General features: G+C 36.7%; 1 protein-coding gene across 7 annotated transcripts in view; it reads right to left on the bottom strand.

The window, feature by feature from the left end:
* Positions 1-20364, bottom strand: part of CAPRIN2 (caprin family member 2) — a 46179-nt gene that overhangs the window by 13449 nt on the left and 12366 nt on the right. For 6 of the 7 annotated variants that reach the window (XM_040488511.1, XM_040488513.1, XM_040488514.1 and 3 more), the window contains exons 4-12: positions 19590-19676; positions 15037-15275; positions 13464-13546; positions 10886-11053; positions 9806-9849; positions 8227-8901; positions 5384-5506; positions 3499-3580; positions 2192-2247 (exon numbers count right to left, since the gene is read on the bottom strand). In XM_040488511.1, the coding sequence (XP_040344445.1) occupies positions 2192-2247; positions 3499-3580; positions 5384-5506; positions 8227-8901; positions 9806-9849; positions 10886-11053; positions 13464-13546; positions 15037-15275; positions 19590-19676 (1557 nt within the window). The remainder of the gene's footprint in view (positions 1-2191; positions 2248-3498; positions 3581-5383; positions 5507-8226; positions 8902-9805; positions 9850-10885; positions 11054-13463; positions 13547-15036; positions 15276-19589; positions 19677-20364) is intronic. The other variant, XM_040488512.1, reaches the window with a different exon arrangement.

Genomic DNA, 20364 nt, shown 5'->3' with positions numbered 1-20364 from the left:
AAGAAAGAAAGAAAGAAAGAAAGAAAGAGAAATGATAAGCTCTACATAAATTACAGAGGCACCAAAATTCTAACAAAATGTTAAAGTTAATAACATAAAACAAAAACTGGAAGAAAGCAAGCACAGGAAAAACTAAGGCTGTGACAACTGTAACCAATAAAAAACTAAGAAAGTGGCTACAAAAGAATTCTATGGCACAAAGATATTAGAACATAACAGGGAGAGATCTATAAAAATCCAGCAATCACAAGGTCTGAAGTGTCCATGACATGAATCTACTCCTTTTATCTCAATCTCAGAAGCCCAAGTATAAAATGGGTTAATTGGAAACTAATTAATGGCAACCAAATATCCAGAGCAGTTACATTTCAGTGACCTTCTAGAGAGGGTCATCATAATAGGCCACTTCTTGGGAAGGAGATGGGGACCAAGTTTTAAAAGAGATCTTAAGAAAAAAAAATTTTAAATCCTTTTGAAATTTTATATACCTAAATAAATAGGTATAATTTAGATCCGACTAAAATATTAGAACTATTATGATACTGTAGTGTTTCTAAAACTAGGTCTTTCTTCTGGTCCTCTTTTTAAAATAACAAGACAACCACCCAAAATAATTGGAACTGGGTATTGTGGGGACAGAAGTTTCCTGCTGCGGAAAGATTTACAAATGTTAAGCTAAGACATTGATACCTGAGCTTTTGAATTTAAAAGGTTCACTTAACAACAACAACAAAAAATAAAGATAAATTCTTCACATTAGTATTTCTTTAGAAGTTATGGCAATTCTTGCTTCCAAATTACTGCTCTTTAAGCAGATCAGCTGAAAGCAGTTTTAGGTATTGGTGAGTAAACATGATGCTGGGGACCTGTGATTCCCAAACAATGCAGGTGCAGATTCACCCAGGAAGCTTATTACAAATATAGATGTCTAGATAACGCCCCTGGAAATTCTGATCCATTAGGTCTAAGGTGATATCTAGATACATATATATCTTTAGGGGCACCTGGGTAGTTCAGTCAGTTAAGCCTCTGACTTCGGCTAACGTCATGATCTCGTGGTTCATGAGTTCAAGCCCTGCATCAGGCTCTGTGCTGATGGCTTGGAGCCTGGAGCCTGCTTCTGTGTCTCCCTCTCTCTGCCCCTCCCCCACTTCTGCTGTCTCTCTCAAAAAAAAAAAAAATTAAAAAAACCTTACAGATAGATATATAGATATATATACAGAGATATATAGAGATACCTTTATTAAAGTGATCAAGTGCTTCTGATGCAGCCATCCACAGACCTGTCCCTGAGAACTACTAAACTAGACCAACAGCTTTTTGAAAACCTTTAACTTGTCCATTGAAAGCCTCATGTAGAACCCTAACAGCTAGAACAGGTAACATGGAACCCTTAAACCAGTGAGTAGGGTGAGGGACTCAGCTCAATAAATACATTTTGAAAACTGAGCCATACCTTATCAAACTAAATATAAACCATTGTAAACAAATGGTATTTACTCAGAAGTTTTTGGACAGGAAGGCAACAACTGTTGAGCCATCTGGTCAAAATACTTAACCTATCAGGGATGCTACTGTTAAGAAAATTGCCATAAAGTTTTCAGAGGGATCCTGATAATTTTTTTTAAAGGTAATGACCAGAAAACTATCAAACTTTGTACTTTTTTTTTTTTTTCTTGAACTTACTATTGATAGAAGTGCAATGTGGCATCAGAGATCTCAATGATCTGGTTCCTTTGTAAATCTAAGGTGTTCTGTGAAAATCAGTTCCTCAGAATGTCAACTCTTATGTGTGAAGGGAGGCAGGAGATTAGCTAACCATGTGCTAAACAAAATTAGTATCTTTCTTTAGACTCTTGACTATGCTGCTCTACCAAAGTGACTTAAGTAGACAATGGCAGAGCAAGATTCCCAGACAAGGTATCTCTGAATTCTTCAGGCTTGCTCTTTCCTTATTAAAGTCTGCCAGCCTTCTCTATTTTAACAGATGTGTTCCCCATGATCATTAGGTAACCTTTGGAGGGCCAGTTGTACTTAATCTAAAAAACTAGATATCCTTAGAACATTTTCAATAATTTAGTTAGGTATATTAGAATCAGCAAGTCTGATCTATCTTACCAAAGCAAGAGTTTCTTCCCTGAATAACAAAGAAATTAAAAATAGCAAAGAAAGATTACTTTGCAGAAGTTACCTGTAATGGCTCTTGAAGAAAATCACTTTGACTGGAAAGATTTTGTTCTGTAGATGCTGCAGAGAGTGAAATCAACAGTAAACTATTGAGGGAGGAGAAAAGTTTATGCATATCAACTGGGTGGAAACTAAAAGTTTATACTTTACAAAATAAGCCATAGCTAGAAAAACTAGGTCTCAAGGCCATCATGAATTTTCTGTGAGAGCTCTAAAGAGTCAGAGAGGATTTGGGAGACACTAGTCCCATCTGTGACACTAATGATGTTTTAAGGTTAAAAGGGCAAAAGCAGCATTTCAAAGCTTCCAAAAATTACTTTAAAAAATGACTAGTAATAGTAAACTGGAAGATAAAATCTAAGCTATCATGAATAGTAATCAAGTGATACGCTCAAATTCCAAGTTTCAAAATAACTCTTAGCTGGGTCATATGTCTTTTCAGGTTTTTTTTTCCCCCTTTGGTCATGTATATTAATATGCTTTTCAATTATATAGTTTCGGTGTGGTTTTTTCTTGTTAATGTCTACCACTTTTGTTAATTACTCTTTATTCTCCTTACTTCATCCAGGAATTACTACACCCATCTTCTAGTTGGTGTCTGCTCACTACAACTGGACTGTGGCTTCAAATACCTCATTCCTCCCCTGAAATAAATGAGTGTAGAGCAAAAAGCCTAACGTCAGGCCAGATTCAATTCTAGGTTCCGTCATTAGGTACTGTGTTAATCGATGTACTTAAATATCACTGATGTAATTTCACTCATAATTGGGATCAAAAAGTTTCAATACTGGGGCGCCTGGGTGGCGCAGTCGGTTAAGCGTCCGACTTCAGCCAGGTCATGATCTTGCGGTCTGTGAGTTCGAGCCCCGCGTCAGGCTCTGGGCTGATGGCTCAGAGCCTGGAGCCTGTTTCCGATTCTGTGTCTTCCTCTCTCTCTGCCCCTCCCCCGTTCATGCTCTGTCTCTCTCTGTCCCAAAAATAAATAAACGTTAAAAAAAAAAAAATTTAAAAAAAAAAGTTTCAATACTAGATTTATAGAGTCAAAAGGACCCCAATCACTTCAAAATTTGCAAAACCAGCTTGTGTTTCTCCATTTAACCACCTGGAGACCTTCTATAAAAGGCAAACAGGTCAGGTGAGCACACTAATGTCTTAATGGTAATTTACCCATATATAACTGATGACACATAGATACATTTAGAATTAACACAGAGACACAATTTAACCCTTAAGATATCTAGAGTAAAATTACTTGTAAGAGGTAACAAATGTTAGACCTATGCATGTTTACTCTCAGTTATGATTACATACCTACTGGGCTACCTGGAGTAGTTGAAGGCGGCTGTGACGATGGAATTGCACTTGAAGGTTTGTCAAAATCCAGAATAGATTCCTAAAGACAAGATTTTTTAAATCATGACTAGAAACAATTATTCATTTAAAAGCTAGTACCATTGGGGCACCTGGGTGGCTCAGTCAGTTGGGTGTCTGACTCTTGATATTGGTTCGGGTCATGATCTCACAGTTGATGACATCAAGCCCCATGTTGGGCTCTGTGCTGATGGTGTGGAGCTTGCTTGGATTTCTCTCTGCCCTTCCTGTGCTCTCTCTCAAAAATAAACTTAAAAAAGAAATAAACTGTTTAAAAGCTATTACCATTGCATTATTCACAACACTGTCCATAGCTATTAGCTGTAAGAATCTAGCTAATAACTATCTCAAAATGTTGATAACTTACTCTTTATTTAAAAAAAAAAAAAGTGTTTATTATGAGAGAGAGCACTCATGAGCAGGGCAGAGGCAGAGAGAGAGGAATAGAGAGAGAATCCCAAGCAGGCTCCATGCTATCAGCGGAGCCTGATGCAGGGCTCAATCCCACAAACTGTGAGATCATGACCTAAGCCAAAATGGAGAATTGGACACTTAACCAACTGAGCCACCCAGATACTCCAACAACTTAGTCTTCATAAGAGAAAGAGTTAAGAGTTAAAATCTAAAGTTACTGTCAAACCTTAAAATTATGTCAAGTAATTCCAAGGCTTAACTATGAAAAAAAAAACCTCCTGACTTAAGCTCTTAAACACAAGCATTAATTCTGTAACCTTGCTTTTATTATGTCCAACAACTGAGGGTTTAACAGTCTCATCTCAACCACTAATCTAGCTCATTCATGCTCTCTGATCTTTCATAACGATTCTCTCTCCCATCTGCCTATCTTAGTTTTCAAATGTTTCCAACATTTTGAATAATTAAGCTACCCTTGTAGTAATCACTTTTCATCTTCAAATAACCTAAATGGGTAAGGAATTCCCTCATTTTATAAGCAGAGGATTACAGGCTAAATAACTTGCCATGGATTTTATAGCCAGTAAATAGCAGAACCGGGATTTAAACACAAGTCTAATTCCAAAGCTCAAGATCTTTTTACTACACAAAAAGATCTTATTTGTCTACTTCCTCCTTCAATAATATTGTACTATTCTGAAATTCTGTAAGACTCTGTATGACACAATTTAGCACTTAACTATTGCCACAAGTTAAAATCTTATACAACTGGAATATAAACTCCTTGAAGGCAATAAATGTCTTATGATTTTCTACACACAATAGCACCTACCAGAATGCCAAGCACAGAGTAGGTTCTCACAGTCTGAGTGGAAACTACCAATGATCTACAGCAGAAAATATATTTGAACACTTATACTTTTTACATGTTTAATTCATTTCATTACTCACAACAAACTTAGGAATAAGAATTATTATCCTCATTTTTCAAAAAAAGAACCAAGGCAAAGAGTAAAGTAACTTGCCTGAACTGTGAGACCTAGGAAGTGGCCAGAATCCCATGCATTCTGAACACCAGAACCTAACCTCTTAGCAATTTCATTACAGGAGCGCCTGGGTGGCTTAGTCAGTTAAGCGTCTGGCTTTGGTTCGGGTCAGATCTCACGGTTTGTGAGTTCAAGTCCTGCATCAGGCTTTGTGCTGACAGCTCAGAGCCTGGAGCCTGCTTCGGATTCTATGTCTCCCACTCTCTCTGCCCTTCCTCTGCTCACACCCTGTGTCTCTGCCTCTCTCTCTCTAAAAATAAATAAACATTAAAAAAAAAAAAAAAAACACTTCACTGTAATACTTCTGATTAGAAGCGAGTAGCCCCAGGAATATCATTTAAGATTCATTTAAGAATGGCTCATACTTGCATAAAGTTACAAGTTCCTTGAATCTGGGTCATCAGATCCTGCAGTTTTTCTTTCCTCAATACTGGATCCTTTGGAAGGGTCGAGGAAGAACCTACAGGCTGATGCATAGGCTTAGGCACCTACAAAATAAACCCACAATGTATAAGAGCGAAATTCACATTCAACAGCCTAATTCAGGAAACTCACCTTATCACTACATCTTAATGAAAGCAGAACACATAGCAAAGCCCATTTATCAGATTTATGTCAGGTAAAGAATTTCCACAACAATACATTTTCTAAATAATTTAAGCAAACTTTATAAACACTTTTTCCCTTTCACAATACCTCTAATGGATATCTTTCTAAAACAACCTCTTTTCAAAGGGAAGACCCAGAGTAACAAAACTTCCTTGACAGAAAGTTTTTTCATTATGGACAATCAGCTGATGATATTCTTTATAAGATACCACTAACTGTAAGACACGCAAATGATTTTTTTTCCCCAGAGAAAAAGTTACTATCACCACATTCCACTTTTAAATGTCTGCTTTCAGAAACATTAAGAAGTAAATATGTATACAAACACATCCAAGGTTGAAGAAATACACTACTATATTTTGTTATCAGGTTAAGTACTTCGGGGGACTAATGATGTTTATAAAGTGGTTAGTCCTCACGCTAAGTTGCTTATGAAAGCTGCATACCCTGAATTAGACCTAATGCTGATATGGTTAACATCTTACAGCTGCCAGTATCTGTCTCCACCAGCTCCTCTTCTCCACCTTCCAATTCACTGGGAAGTCACACAGCTAAGCTTGTCAAAAGTGCCATACAAAATAAGAGTTAATAAATCCTAAGTAAATATATGAAAGACTCTTTTAGGAGAAAAGTATGAGTTTTAGTGATTAATTTCACGTTATCTAGTCTTTTAGCTTTGAACTCTATTTTGTCCTTGACTGTACTTAGTCATGTTCTAGAAAGCTGATACTGCAAGACAGTGTACTATATAGAGAAGTGTCCTCTCAGTCACTGAAAGGCCCTGCAAATTCAATATAATGCAGTCTGTACCATAAAGACAAATTAAATGAGTTTCGGCCTTTCCAACTAATTCTACATACTATCCAACATATAGTATAATATTCTGGTAAGGTAAAGGCTCAGTACTACTATATTTTTTTTTTTTAATTTTTTTCAACGTTTATTTATTTTTGGGACAGAGAGAGACAGAGCATGAACGGGGGAGGGGCAGAGAGAGAGAGGGAGACACAGAATCGGAAACAGGCTCCAGGCTCTGAGCCATCAGCCCAGAGCCTGACGCGGGGCTCGAACTCACAGACCGCGAGATCGTGACCTGGCTGAAGTCGGACGCTTAACCGACTGCGCCACCCAGGCGCCCCAGTACTACTATATTTAATGGAATTTTAAATTGGGTTTCTTAAAACAGCTTTACTGAAATATTAAATTGTGTTTTTTAAGTAAGTTTCTCAAAATAGTTGTCATATTACAATTACTGTTGTGTGATACCTGGTTAATGAAATAAGGCTATCAATCTTCTATAGGGTCAGGAAGAAGCTAAAATTGATATTAGCACTTGAAGAAAAGAGGAAAAAAGGTGAGCAAAGGGAGACAAGGAACTCTGAAGTTCTCTTCCCGTAAGGCAAAACTGAAACAGTGACAGGTTTTTTAAATTTTTTTTTAATATTTATTATTGAGAGACAGAGAGAGACAGCACATGAGCATGAGAGGGGCCGAGAGATGGGGAGACACAGAATCTGAAGCAGGCTCCAGGCTCTGAGCTGTCAGCACAGAGCCCGATGCAGGGCTCGAACTCACAAACCGTGAGATCATGACCTGAACCGAAGTCGGATGCTTAACCGACTGAGCAACCCAGGCGCCCCTTTGGCAGTTTATTTATAAAAAGCAATGCTTTGATTTCTCCAAGCAAAAGTTTTTCACACTGTTAGGGGACCAAAGATTTATCAGAGAGCCTCTGGCTAAAATGGCATGAAGTGCAGGGAACACTACTAGACATAGATGGAAAACACTGGGAAGATAAGTTCACATTTCTTAGCAAACAAGGTAGTAACAAGTTCATATTTAAATAGAAGTAAATAACTTGTAATTTAATAACCTTAATAGCAGTGTATCCAAGGCTTATTCATTATAAGCCTTCTTATCTTCCTGAAATAGGTTATCATTAACAGAATGAGGTCTTCTATTTGAACTAAATCTCATATTCCAAACTTAGTTACAGAATATTTAAAGCCTATAGTTTCCACTTCCAGAAAAATTCTCATTTTGAAACAGAAATGGAGAACTAATTCAGATCCTACCCGACCTACTGGAATATCTGCAACCACCATGTACCTTCTTCAAAGAGTGCAGGCTAACCTGAGTGATTACAAAGAGTGAAAGAAACTCAAGAGAATACAGAAAAATGGAACTTCTGTCAGAAAAGGTCATCCATGTGCCAGGCGGAAGATGATGAATGAAACACAGTAAAACAAGCCCCTCGTCTTGTGACATGCATTTACATTTCTCATGTGTTCACACTAAGGTCTTGTCTGAGCTATTCACTATTTTCATATCATATCATGTCATTAAAATTTTGGCATTCAAACAATAGTTTCTAACTGTGGAAATTTCACCTCAGCATAGGCTTAAAACACAGACTAGGTCTACTTCCAGTTTCAAGGGGAAAACCAATTACGTATTAAGGAGTTAAGTGAAATACTTTATACATGAATTTAACACAGATTTCGGAGATTCTTTTTAAAGAGGACTAAAAAGTTATGACTACCACCAGTCCTTATTTATGCCTACATTGACCAGAGCAGACTGATAAAAACAAACTCACATCTTTGGGTTCAGTATTAAACTTCCTGGGCAGGAGCTGGTCATTTGGTATGAGGCTTGCTGGAGCTACCCCCCAGGACTTTGGAGAAATCTGTGATTGTGGTGTTAAAGGGCGTTTTTGACTCTCAACATTATTTTCCCAGGATTTTGGAGTCTCTGGCTGTCTTGAATCCTGGTCTTCACACATGGGAGTGGTCCATGACTTGGTGATGTCCTGTTCATTCTGCACAGAAGGTGTCCAAGACTTTGGAGATTGCTTCTTTGGATCCTGTTCTTTCTGCAGCTGAACTGGCCAAGGTTTTGGTGTCTCCTGCTTCTTCTGTTCTTCTTGAGTATATCCTGTTTTGGATTTAGGAGTTTCTTGCTTCCACTGGCTAGGAGCTGGCTTAGGTTTAGAGACATCCTGCTTCTTCTGCTCTTCCTGCAGAGTAGACCTGAGTTTTGGATCTTGTTTCCTCTGTTCTAAGGAAACTGCAGGCTTTGATACCTCCTGGTGCTTAACAGAAGGCTCCCAAGACTTGAAGGATTCCTGTTTCTTCTCCTGACCATCGGGTTCAGTAAGCATATCCCAACATTTGGGGAGATTTGGTTTTCTAGCATAATCTGCTTCCCAAGATTGCTCTTCATCTTGTTTGCTTGAATAATCTACTTCTGTCATGTAACGTCTGTTAAGAAACTAGACCAGAGGAAAATACGTGCTTGAGTCACAAGATTTATAAAAGACCTTGCGAGACCTTGAGGGGAACACTGAACTCTATTAGTATTCCTATGTCCATTGGTCTGAGTCACTATAAACTAACAGGAAATTTCTGTCCTTACCCTACTTGAAAAGACCATCCTATGTTTTTGTCCATTCCTTTTCCCTCAGTTAACAGAAATACAACCTTTGATACTTCAACAGTAGCAATATATACTTGACCTACCTAAGAACTGCACATCACCGTGCCACGTTTGCTTGATTCAGGCTCTTTGACCAAGGTTATTCTGCCTCTGCCAACCTTAGACCACTCTACTACCCGACTCCCTAAAATGTTAAGGCAGAGGATATAGTTCAACTACACACATTTACACTATTTAGCCTTAAGCCTTATGTTTCCTGAATTAGCAGCCTTTTCTTTATTTCTCTATCAGTCATACTGTGACTTTGACTCTGGTTTTTTTTCAGCTTCCATGAATTTCAATGTCACTTCAAAAAGAGAACAAATACTTTATTACCAACGTGAGTAAATTCTAACGAGAGCAAAATCCTACCCATCTTTAAAGGGCCAAGAACAGTAGCTAACGCTTGAGCAGTTTACTGTGCACCAGGTCAAATTCAAATTCTAAGTAATTTAGAATTTGACTCCTTTCATCCTCACAAGATGCCTCATAAGGCAGGCATTACTATTATCCCTATTCTATATACATGAGGAGAGCAGACACAGCTGGGCTAGACATCTTAGCCAAAGTCACTAAGCTCATAAGCTACAAAACTAGGATTCAAGTTTAAGAAACCTAGTTCCAGAGCCTCAGCTCCTAAATGCAACAAAATACAAAAGTCTCAAAAACCAAAATCAGCAAATTACCTTTCAGAAACTTACCTCTTGTGGTTGTATCTCTGGCTGTGCAAGTTCCATAAGAGACTCTGAAAAGATAAAAGGATAAAAGGATTAAGCAAATACTAAACTACATTTTTAGACTTATTACAACTGTAATTCATTCTAGTAACATATTTTATTTTAAAAAAAGGGACAGTACAATGAAATATATTAATGGCAGGAGTAATTCTCACTATTGCTTGTTGGTCAAAAGCCTGTGGTCTGAGACTAGCTAAAGCTAGTAGTTCTCCTTATATAACACTTTTCTAAAGTCAAGTTGCAGTTAAAAACTGACTGAAAATAAGACTATCTCCTCTTACACACAAATACAGCTTCTTTCAAGTTGAAATTATACCTCTAGTCCCATGGGGTAAAAATTAGTCATTGAAACAGGCCTTAAAGGTCTCCTATGAGCCAGTGTAAGGTTGGAAGGTAGTAAGGGAATGGAAACCCTAAAGCATTAGATGAAATGTTAAGAACTAATAGAAAGTAGACATAAGAAATGACTTGAATCATGCTAGCAGTGGCCACTGGAACTCTGCCTTCTCTACCCCCATAGAAATGACTTTTTTTTTTTAATAAATTGAGCTTCAACAGACAGGAGCAAAACTGCCATTCACTCAAAATATTTCTTCCCTTAAGAAAGGTGGAATTTTGAAAAGTACATTTACTGATTTTGGCAAACATTTTCCAAATATGTTAACCTTAGATTATTTATATTCTCATTCTACTACCATATTGGATTCTACTATAAACATTTAAAGTGACAATTTTAAATGGAATTATCCTAGTAACAATTTAACAAAGAGGTTCATTCAAATTCCATAAGGGCCTCATTTGAGCAGGGTATTCTCTTGTAACAAAGGATAACCTATGTTTCTGTTAGCATTCATTCTGTAAATCACAGTAATAAAACCTAGAGACCTATTCTAAATCTAAGTTTATCCTGCAGCAAGTAAAGATTTCCATGCGTGTAGAAATTAACAAATTAAAATAAGGCAATCCTTTTACAATGATTTCACTCATTCTGTGTAAATATTAAAAATGCAACTACTATAAAGAATTTCCGAGATCACAACAAACCTGACTCTTTGACAGATTCAGTTTTCAATAATTGTTTTTTCTTCTCTGATTTTATTAGCATTTCTTCCTCCAATGATACTTCTTTCTCCTTAGCATTTTTTGGGACTGGGATACTTTCAAAATAGCCTGAGTTCAGCAATTTAGACAGCAGATCTTTCATGTGTTTGTCTAAGAAAGAGTGATTAAGACTTAGTTATCACATAACCTAATAGTTCATGGAAAATTATTTGGAATAGAAATCCTAATATAATTTTATCCTAGTTACAGTATGTCAACACCCCACATTGGGGGGATTCAAAGAACTGGTCAGTATCATGAACAGCAAATGTGCAAGCCATATTTCTGTCATGCTGAATCAATATAAATTTTAAAGATCAGAATCCCAAAGTTTAGCAAGTCACTTAAGTTTCTCTGGGCCTCCATTTCCACCATTTGAAAAATGGCTAAAATCAGAGACCCTAATCAAAGGCTACATTACAAAAGCACACATCTGTTCCCTGAACTGAGAGAAAAGCCATTTTTCCTATCTGTCCCAAAGACATCACAACCAGCAATTATTCTACCTTCCAAGTAATTAAGGCTTTATAGAATTAAAAGTTCCTCAAACATAACCATTAGAAAACCCTATCTTGGACGATTTCTAAAGGATTTTTAAACTCCAATATCCCATGATAAAGATTTTACTCTTGAATTATGCTGTGACTCTTAGCATATCACCATTTGATGAACAAGAAAAATCTTAAAATGATGTTAAAGTAGCTGCACCATAAACAGATCTAAAGTCTACTTCACTTTTAATATCCCCTAAAAACATAATACCCAAATTACGTTTGGGTGCCCATACTGATTTGGGTCTATTATTCCTTTCATAGGAGTACTATGACAGGTTTTTAATATATTTTTTTTAATATTCACTTATTTTTGATAGAGAGACAGAGCACGAGCAGGGCGGGGCAGAGAGAGGGAGACACAGAAATCGAAGCGGGCTCCACTTACAAACCATGAGATCATGATGCAAGCTGAAGTCAGATGCTTAACCAATTGAGCCACCCAGCCGCCCTGTTTATTATTTTTTTAATAAACTTTGAGGTATCATTTTAGTTCATTCATTTTAGTTCAGTCATTTTAAGTGTACAGTTTTAGCAGGTACATAGTCATGTTACTTCCACCAGAACCATGATATAAAACATTTTCATCAAAAGTTCCCTCGTGTCCCTTTTATATCAATCCCCTCCTCCCACTCCCTGGCAACAACTGACCTGCTATCATTCTAGTTATGTCTTTTCTAAAATTCCATATAAATGGGATCCATTTATCCATATAAATAAGTATCCATTTTTTGGTCTGGCTTCTTTCACTCAGCATAATTATTTTGAGATTCATCCATGTTGTTGCATGTATCAAGTTTATCCTTTCTTTATTCCTGAGTAGATTCTATTGTATGAACATACCATATTTTGTGTATCAATTATCAGTTGATGTACGTCTAAGTTGTGTTCAGTTTGGGGCTATCATGAATGAAGCTGGTATGAACATTCATGTCAAGTACTTACGTGAACATGTGTTTATAATTCTCTTGGGTACTGGCAGTATAATTGCTTGGTCATTTGGTAAGCGTACACTTGTAAGAAACTGTCAAACTATGTCCCAAAGTTATTTGTATCATTTCGCATTCTAACCAAGAAAAAAATTTCTATAATTTAAACTTGAAAGGACATAGAAATTTTGAAAGCATTATACTACAAATATATTTCCAAAAAAGGAAGCATTCACTACTAACAAAAATGTTTACCAGCTTGTAGTGTTCTCATTATCCTAAGCCAGTACACAAAACTATGTACTTAATGTTCATTTGTACTTGGTCATTTGGCTGAAGTCTATTTAGGAAGCCAAAAGCCTCTTTCTCTCCAGATCATTTCCAGATTGACAGACAACAATGCTTCAATAGACTATGTAGCCAAGCCATCCCCATTTTCTTAGGCAGGTCTGATACATAACAATGTATGTATTTAAGATTTTTTTTTTTAATTTTTTTTTCAACGTTTATTTATTTTTGGGACAGAGAGAGACAGAGCATGAACGGGGGAGGGGCATAGAGAGAGGGAGACACAGAATCGGAAGCAGGCTCCAGGCTCTGAGCCATCAGCCCAGAGCCCGACGCGGGGCTCGAACTCACGGACCACGAGATCGTGACCTGGCTGAAGTCGGACGCTTAACCGACTGCGCCACACAGGCGCCCCTAAGATTCTTAAATAGAACTAGTACGGTACTGCTATGCAGAGAAATGAACCCCAAAATGGTCAAGCTGGTGTTGAAGCCAGCACTAGTCTTTAGCTCTTATTCTCAAATCATAGTGACTTGCCACTTAAAAACTCTCCCTAGGTTCCATTTAGTGAGTATGATTATACAGTAGCTGCTTTTAACCAAACTAAACAGAGATCTTTTTCCCTATGAATATAGCATTGTCAGACATGTAAGTTCTAATGAACTGACACAGTTTCAGCCCTCAATATCATACTAAACTTCTAAACATAAAGTCTAGTATTTACTGCATAAGTCCAGAGTAGAGAAAACTCACATGTCGTTCCTACCACTGCTTTTTCACTACCTTCCAAAAGGTCCCAAAAGTACAAGGATGACTGCTCCATCTGGTCTTCAACACTGACAAGGAAAAGCAGAGCAGAACGAAGTAGCTTTAGAGGTACACACATACACACGTGGAGCAGTACAACTTATACAGTAGAACTCGTCAACAATCAGGACATTCAAGGTTAATTTTGTCTTTTTACTCTCTCAAAAAGTTAAAATTTTGTAAAAGATGACTAAATGCCTATTTATGGATATCAAACGTAAGCATTTTCTCTTAAAAACAACTAAAATATTGTACCAAATAGACCCACTAAGGAACAGACCAAAAAGAGTTTGAGGCTGTCAATGCAGTGTCATTAATTATCAAGTGTATGTCCTGGAAGGAAGAACAGTGGAATGGCAATATTAAGAGCTGCATTTGACTTTAAAGAGAGCAGCTTATTTTTCAAATTATGTTTCACTTACACATATTAAAGTAAGCTACACTCCCTAAATTCATCAAAGTGAAGAGAAGGAAACAACCACATAGGTGATGATGATGGGCTACACTATCAGAATGTGAATTAAAAAAAATACATATGACTATAGAGATAATTGAGAGTTTTATTAGATTTTTTTCCTGATATAGGGCTGATTTCCAGTAATGGTTGAAATCTGACCCTGCTTTAGCATGGCCAAAGACACAACATTGGAAGGACCCATATCTAACAAAGCAGAAGCACAGAGATCTGCTCATTAGATGATTTCCCCCATCAAAGCAAAAACAGCAAACAGTTAACTGGGAAAAACTAGGTAGCCTCAAGTTGCTGGGTTTGTATTTGAAATTATCAGATTTGCTTCTCAGTATTTATTCACAGTATAAGAAGACCACCAAATAATTCTCACTTTGAAAGTTTGTGTTTTTTTTTTTAACGTTTATTTATTTTTGGGACAGAGAGAGACAGAGCATGAACGGGGGAGGGGTAGAGAGAGAGAGGGAGACACAGAATCGGAAGCAGGCTCCAGGCTCCGAGCCATCAGCCCAGAGCCTGACACGGGGCTCGAAATCATGGACCGCGAGATCGTGACCTGAGCTGAAGTCGGATGCTTAACCGACTGAGCCACCCAGGCGCCCCTATCTCACTTTGAAAGTTTAATGATACTGGCCAAGTTAAATTTTATTAACCTCCACTTAAGTACAGCAGTAGTAAGAAGACAAAGACTCTCAGGTAATACAATAGCCTGAGACAATTACAAAAAAAACCTTTAAGCATATACATAATACTTGTATAGGGGCAAAACTTGATGAGACATCATTTTTAAAATCAATGTTACAATAAAAAAAGCACATTAATGAGATCATTCAAATTGACTTTCCTTCTAGACAGCCTATCAACCCTATCACAGTCTGGTCTGGCTAACGTTTCCCATTGTGAATCACAATAATGTTTTCTTAATTATTATATACGTATATATGTGTGTGTACGTGTGTGTATGTATAAATACTATAAAATATATAAAACTAAAAAACTAGGCTAAAATGTTATGTGTTCTCTTTTAGGAAAATATTTTCTTCGGCTTACCTCAGACTTTCATTTCTTTCAGGGCAGGTCAGTTTTGAAAATTTAATGAGGTAGTCAAGTTCTTTTAAAGGCAAATACACTGCACCATTCAAGCCCCCTTTGAAATCCTTCTGTACGTGTTCCTGTGTCAAGTTCTGTAATACATACTGAACTTGAAGTATAGTACGAAGCTTTTTCTTCTCAGCCTCGAGCTTTAGCATGTGTTCCCTTCTCTGGGCCTTCTTCTGCGCTTTAAGTAGCTGTTAAGAAAAAAATTCTAATTAAAATTGGCAACTTTCTACCATCTCATATTAGCAATTCATAGTGCACAAAAATCTAATGCCAAAGAGCTGAGATTAGATGATGAATCTTATTATATATATATATGTATATATATGTATGTATGTGTGTATATATATACATATATGCACACATATATACACATATATAACACTGACTGTGAAATTGACAGGTTCATTTATCCTCTTTTCTTTTTCAGTTGAGGAAGGGACTGAGTAATAAACTAGTATGTCTCAGGTAACCAAAGCTAAGAAAGTCAAAATATCTGACTCCCAACTCTAGGCTATATCTAGTACCTCTGATATCACTATGATAAGAAATAAGTACCTATCACTGATGCACATATTAATCCCCAAATTTAACTTTTCCATATTTATGTATATAAGCCTTTTTAAGCCAAAGATTTTAAGAAAATGCTCCAGTTTAGTTTTGAAGTTTTTGTTTTTGCTTTTTAAATTCTTGTTCCAGGGGAAGAGTATTTAAACTAAAAAGGTCATGGGGCGCCTGGGTGGCTCAGTCGGTTAAGCGTCCGACTTCAGCTCGGGTCACACGATCTCGCAGTCCGTGAATTCGAGCCCCGCGTCAGGCTCTGGGCTGATGGATCAGAGCCTGGAGCCTGCTTCCGATTCTGTGTCTCCCTCTCTCTCTGCCCCTCCCCCATTCATGCTCTGTCTCTCTCTGTCCCCAAAATAAATAAACATTAAAAAAAAAATGTAAACTAAAAAGGTCAATTTTCAACCAAAGAATACTGGCTAAAGCATAAGGAATTGAAAACCAAACAGAAATAAAATAAAATGTCTTACCAATGTAATGCTAAAATACATACACAGCAAATAGTTTTGTTTTTGTTTTTGTTTTTTTAAGTAAAACTAAGATATTTTCACAATAGTTTGTCAGTCTGGATGGAGTTTTATTTTTCAATATTTAGCTGACAAAACATATAGTTAGCAAAACATAAATTTCCCCTCAAATAAATGTGTATGTAGATTGAGCAGACTGAATCTACTCTAAAGCTCAGAACTATAATACCTTAAAGTCTGACATAACACATGGGTCCCAGAAGTGGCTTCCCATTTATAAAATACCAATTAATAAAAAGTACCATCTATTTCCAGTAAGAAATCTAAAAGGTCTTTTCTCCCCATAGTTGCTTTTCTGATTGTAATGTTTCCATCATACTGGACATTTTCCAAGTATGAAGATTAAGAGAATAAAACAAAAATCTAAAAGAGTTTTCCTATATGCAAGTTAAAGTACTTTGATACACCATCATATTTAGGACTCTACAAAAGACATGTTCATAAATCCTAATAGATTAAGAAGGGGGGAATCTCTGGAAAAGATTCATTATGGCATTATTAATTCCTTTCTAGGAGGTATGAAGATCACTTAATAAATTTAACTTGTGCTACTATCAGGGACAAGAGATCATAGGTGAAGGTAAAATTTCAAGAATGAGAAATGGACTGGCTGGAGCTTACATGGGCAAGGATACTTTCAGGACAGCAAAGGCTCAGAAAAGCTTTTACCAAGATCTCAATATGGACTTACACCAATAACATTTACCAAAACTACATTATCCTCAGTTTCTGTTTGAGGACGATGGAGAATAGAGGTGGCAATTCTAGCTCTCCAAGACAGTGGGATTCTCTTGGACGGTTTCATGATGGTACAGAGAAAGGCAACTGACAAACTTATATCCCAGGATTAACGCAGATCTGTCTTTAGCCATTCCCAAGGCTGGATTAAGTGTTCTTATGGGCTTAAGACACCCTGAACTCCCCCTATCAAAGTACCTATTACATTAAAAGGCTATCTTTTTATTTACCTGCATCCCCATAGGTTTCAGCTTTGTGATGACTAGATCTCTGTTGTTTACCAATATATCACTAACGCCCAAAATAAAGCCTGACAGACGACTATCACATATCAAGTAAGAAAGTACACTGTCTCCTAGATCATAATCAGAAAACTACTGACAACACCCTATTTCTCCTTATTTATATAGAAACTAAGAAGTCAGGTTACATTTTCCTCTCTTCTACCAGTTGAGGACTGGTTTGTAAAGAAGCAGAAGATACAGGCACCTGGGTGGCTCTGTCAGTTAAGCTTCTGACTTCACCTCAGGTCATAATCTCACAGTTCATGTTGGGTGAGCTCCAGGCCCACTTCTCTCTCTCTCCTTCTCTCTCTGCACATCGCTCACTTGCACCCACTTTCTCTCTCTCTCAAAAAAAAAAAAAAAAAAAAAAAGCGGGGGTGGCAGAAGATATGAAATCAACCACTATCAACAAATCACACTGAATAATAAAATTTATTTTCTGATCCCTGTCTTAGAATGATAAATCCCCACCAAGGGAAAGAGCTTATGTCATGAAGACAAAGAGAGATGTAATTGAGATGAACAGAAAGGCTTCCAACTTTAGTTTGTAAGTAAAGAAAATGTTACACCCTATAAAACTGACTCTCATTAAAAGAGGTTTGACTAAAGAAAGGCTTTAATAAAAGGAAACTCAAAAAATTACTAGGCTGGAAGGTATTTGGCAAGCACCTTTGGGGTCTTTATTCATTAAGGCATGTTCCAAAGTACCTTAATATCTCACCTAAAGTGAAAGTAAATCCACAGTACAAATTAGAAAAAATAACCTCATGGATAGCAACAAAATTTGGTGAATTGGTAACTACCTCTAGACAACAGCAGTGGAAAAGCATGTAAATAGATACTATATACTTGTATAAAGAACACAGTTTTTAGAGATAAAGAGTAGTTAGGGTCCTACCCTCACTCTACCACTTACTGGCTATATGATTTTGAAGAAGTTCCTTTTGTTCTGAGCATTGGATTCCTTATCTGTAAAATGGGGCTATATACATCTATTTCCTGGATTGCTGTAAAAATCAAGTTGACAGAAGTACCTGGCACTTGGAAGGTGTTTAAAAAAAGATTTAAATATAAGAAGAAGGATAAAAGAAACAAAACATACTTTGAAAAAATAAACACCTGAATGAAAAACTAAAATTATCAAATAATTTTGAGTAAAAAAAGTTAATAGAAAATTTTAAGTATTATAGAAGTATACTTCCAAACATCCAACCAGAAAGAAGATATGAAATATCTTTTTATAAAGTGGGTCAAAACTAAATAAATTTAACAAATGGGGGAGTGATTAATCATAAGGAAAAAAATCAATTTAAAAGTATCTAAAATAGCCTAGAAATATTTAACAACTGTGAAATTCACAGAAAGCACTAAAATTAAGTGATAAATGAGTAAACATGAGTTAAAATATACTATGGTTGACAAAAAGAGCTCATGTCATCTTAGAGTTGCATTAACAGAATTTTCTAGAAAACAGAAGATAATGGCTCTATACTAGGCTATTTCAGATTTACACACTACCTTTTAAGAGTTAAGTAAGTCAAACATCCAGAGAAAGCAATGATATTATAAAAAGATGATAGATGTCCTCAGCCTAGAAATGATGTGTTGGGTTTGTTTGTTTTTGGAGGTTTTTTGATGCCAGAGGAATGGAGAAGAGAATTTTAGTTCACTATACAAGAAAATACCCAAAAAGTGAAAGAGACTATTTTATGAAGCATGCTCCCCATCCCAGAAATGAATTTACAAAAATATTTCTTAATTGTTAAAAGATGATCTTTAAAGGGCCTTCTAATACAATTCTAAAACAGGGAAGAATATTTCATTAGTGAATGCTTAAGGCTTCATATTAATTACTGACTAAATCTGTCAGAGACAGAAGTTTGGACTGCCAACATAGAGACCCTAACAAGCTGTGAAACCAGACTTAACTCTACCATGAATCACAAATCTTCCTGGTAATAACTGCCATGGTCTCAAGAAAAAGAGTCTACCAATTCTGTTTCTTTATACGTTAAATAATGCTAAACTTACAAGCCTCTGTTATACAAATTTACAAGCCTATATTCTAAAAAATCTTTTGTAAACTGTGTCCATCAAAATAGTTTTTATTCCCCTTCTCAATGATTTCTAAAACTCCACAGCGAATACACATTGGACAACTAATACTTTATTCACAGTGTCTCATATTCGGACACCATTTGTGCTCTCTTGAGACTCCAGAAATCTGAAAACACTAGTTCCTCAATAGCTATTGTCAACCCCCTCACCCCCAATAAAATATCGGCAGGAATGAGATGGATGGTAATAACTGAACACCATTAATGAACGCTAATATTTTCTTCCAGATCCGTGGCTAAAGTGGTTTCAGGAATAGCAAAGAAAACGTACTCACATCTTGGCTCAGTCCAGAAAAGGTTTTCTGAAGTTCCTTGGCAAATTCTAAGTTATGTAATACTTCTTCATATTTCTCCACCGCTTCCTACCAAATAGGATAAGAAAACATCAATTCTGTTAACTTCTAAATATAAATATGTCAAAATAAGTGTTCCTATAAAAAGAGTAGAAAAGACTTAAGACTTTATGGACTAGCCATACTCAAAAAACGTAGGAAGAGAGAGCATTTAATAGAAGTTATATAAATTTTAAGATTCAATTTTTATGCTAGAAATCTGAGCCATAACAACAGACTTGAGTTCCTAACTATGAAGTGTACAGTATAAGATCAGAGAGACTTGTGTTTTTTTTTTTTTTTTAATGTTTATTTGTGAGAGACAGAGGGAGAGAGAGCATGAGCAGGGAAGGGTCAGAGAGAGAGAGAGAAACAGAATCAGAAGCAGGCTCCAGGCTCTGAGCTGTCAACACAGAGCCCGATGTGGGGCTTGAACACATGAACCATGAGATCGTGACCTGAGCCAAAGTTGGACACTTAACAGACTAAGCCACCCAGGCGCCCCAGACTTGTGGTTTTTAAAAATTTTTTTTAATGTTTTATTTTACTTTTGAAAGAGAGAGACACACACACAGAACATGAGTGGGAGAGAGGCAGACACAGAATCCGAAGCAGGCTCCAGACTCTGAGCTGTCAGCACAGAGCCCCAATGTAGGGCTCGAACTCACAGACTGCAAGATCATGACCAAAAGTCGGACGTTTTACCGACTGAGCCACC

Source organism: Herpailurus yagouaroundi, unplaced genomic scaffold, assembly GCF_014898765.1.
Source record: "Herpailurus yagouaroundi ecotype Mexico unplaced genomic scaffold, PumYag 166, whole genome shotgun sequence".
In the NCBI taxonomy this organism is placed as follows: Eukaryota; Metazoa; Chordata; class Mammalia; order Carnivora; family Felidae; genus Herpailurus; species Herpailurus yagouaroundi.
This window is presented reverse-complemented; position numbering and strand designations above follow the sequence as displayed.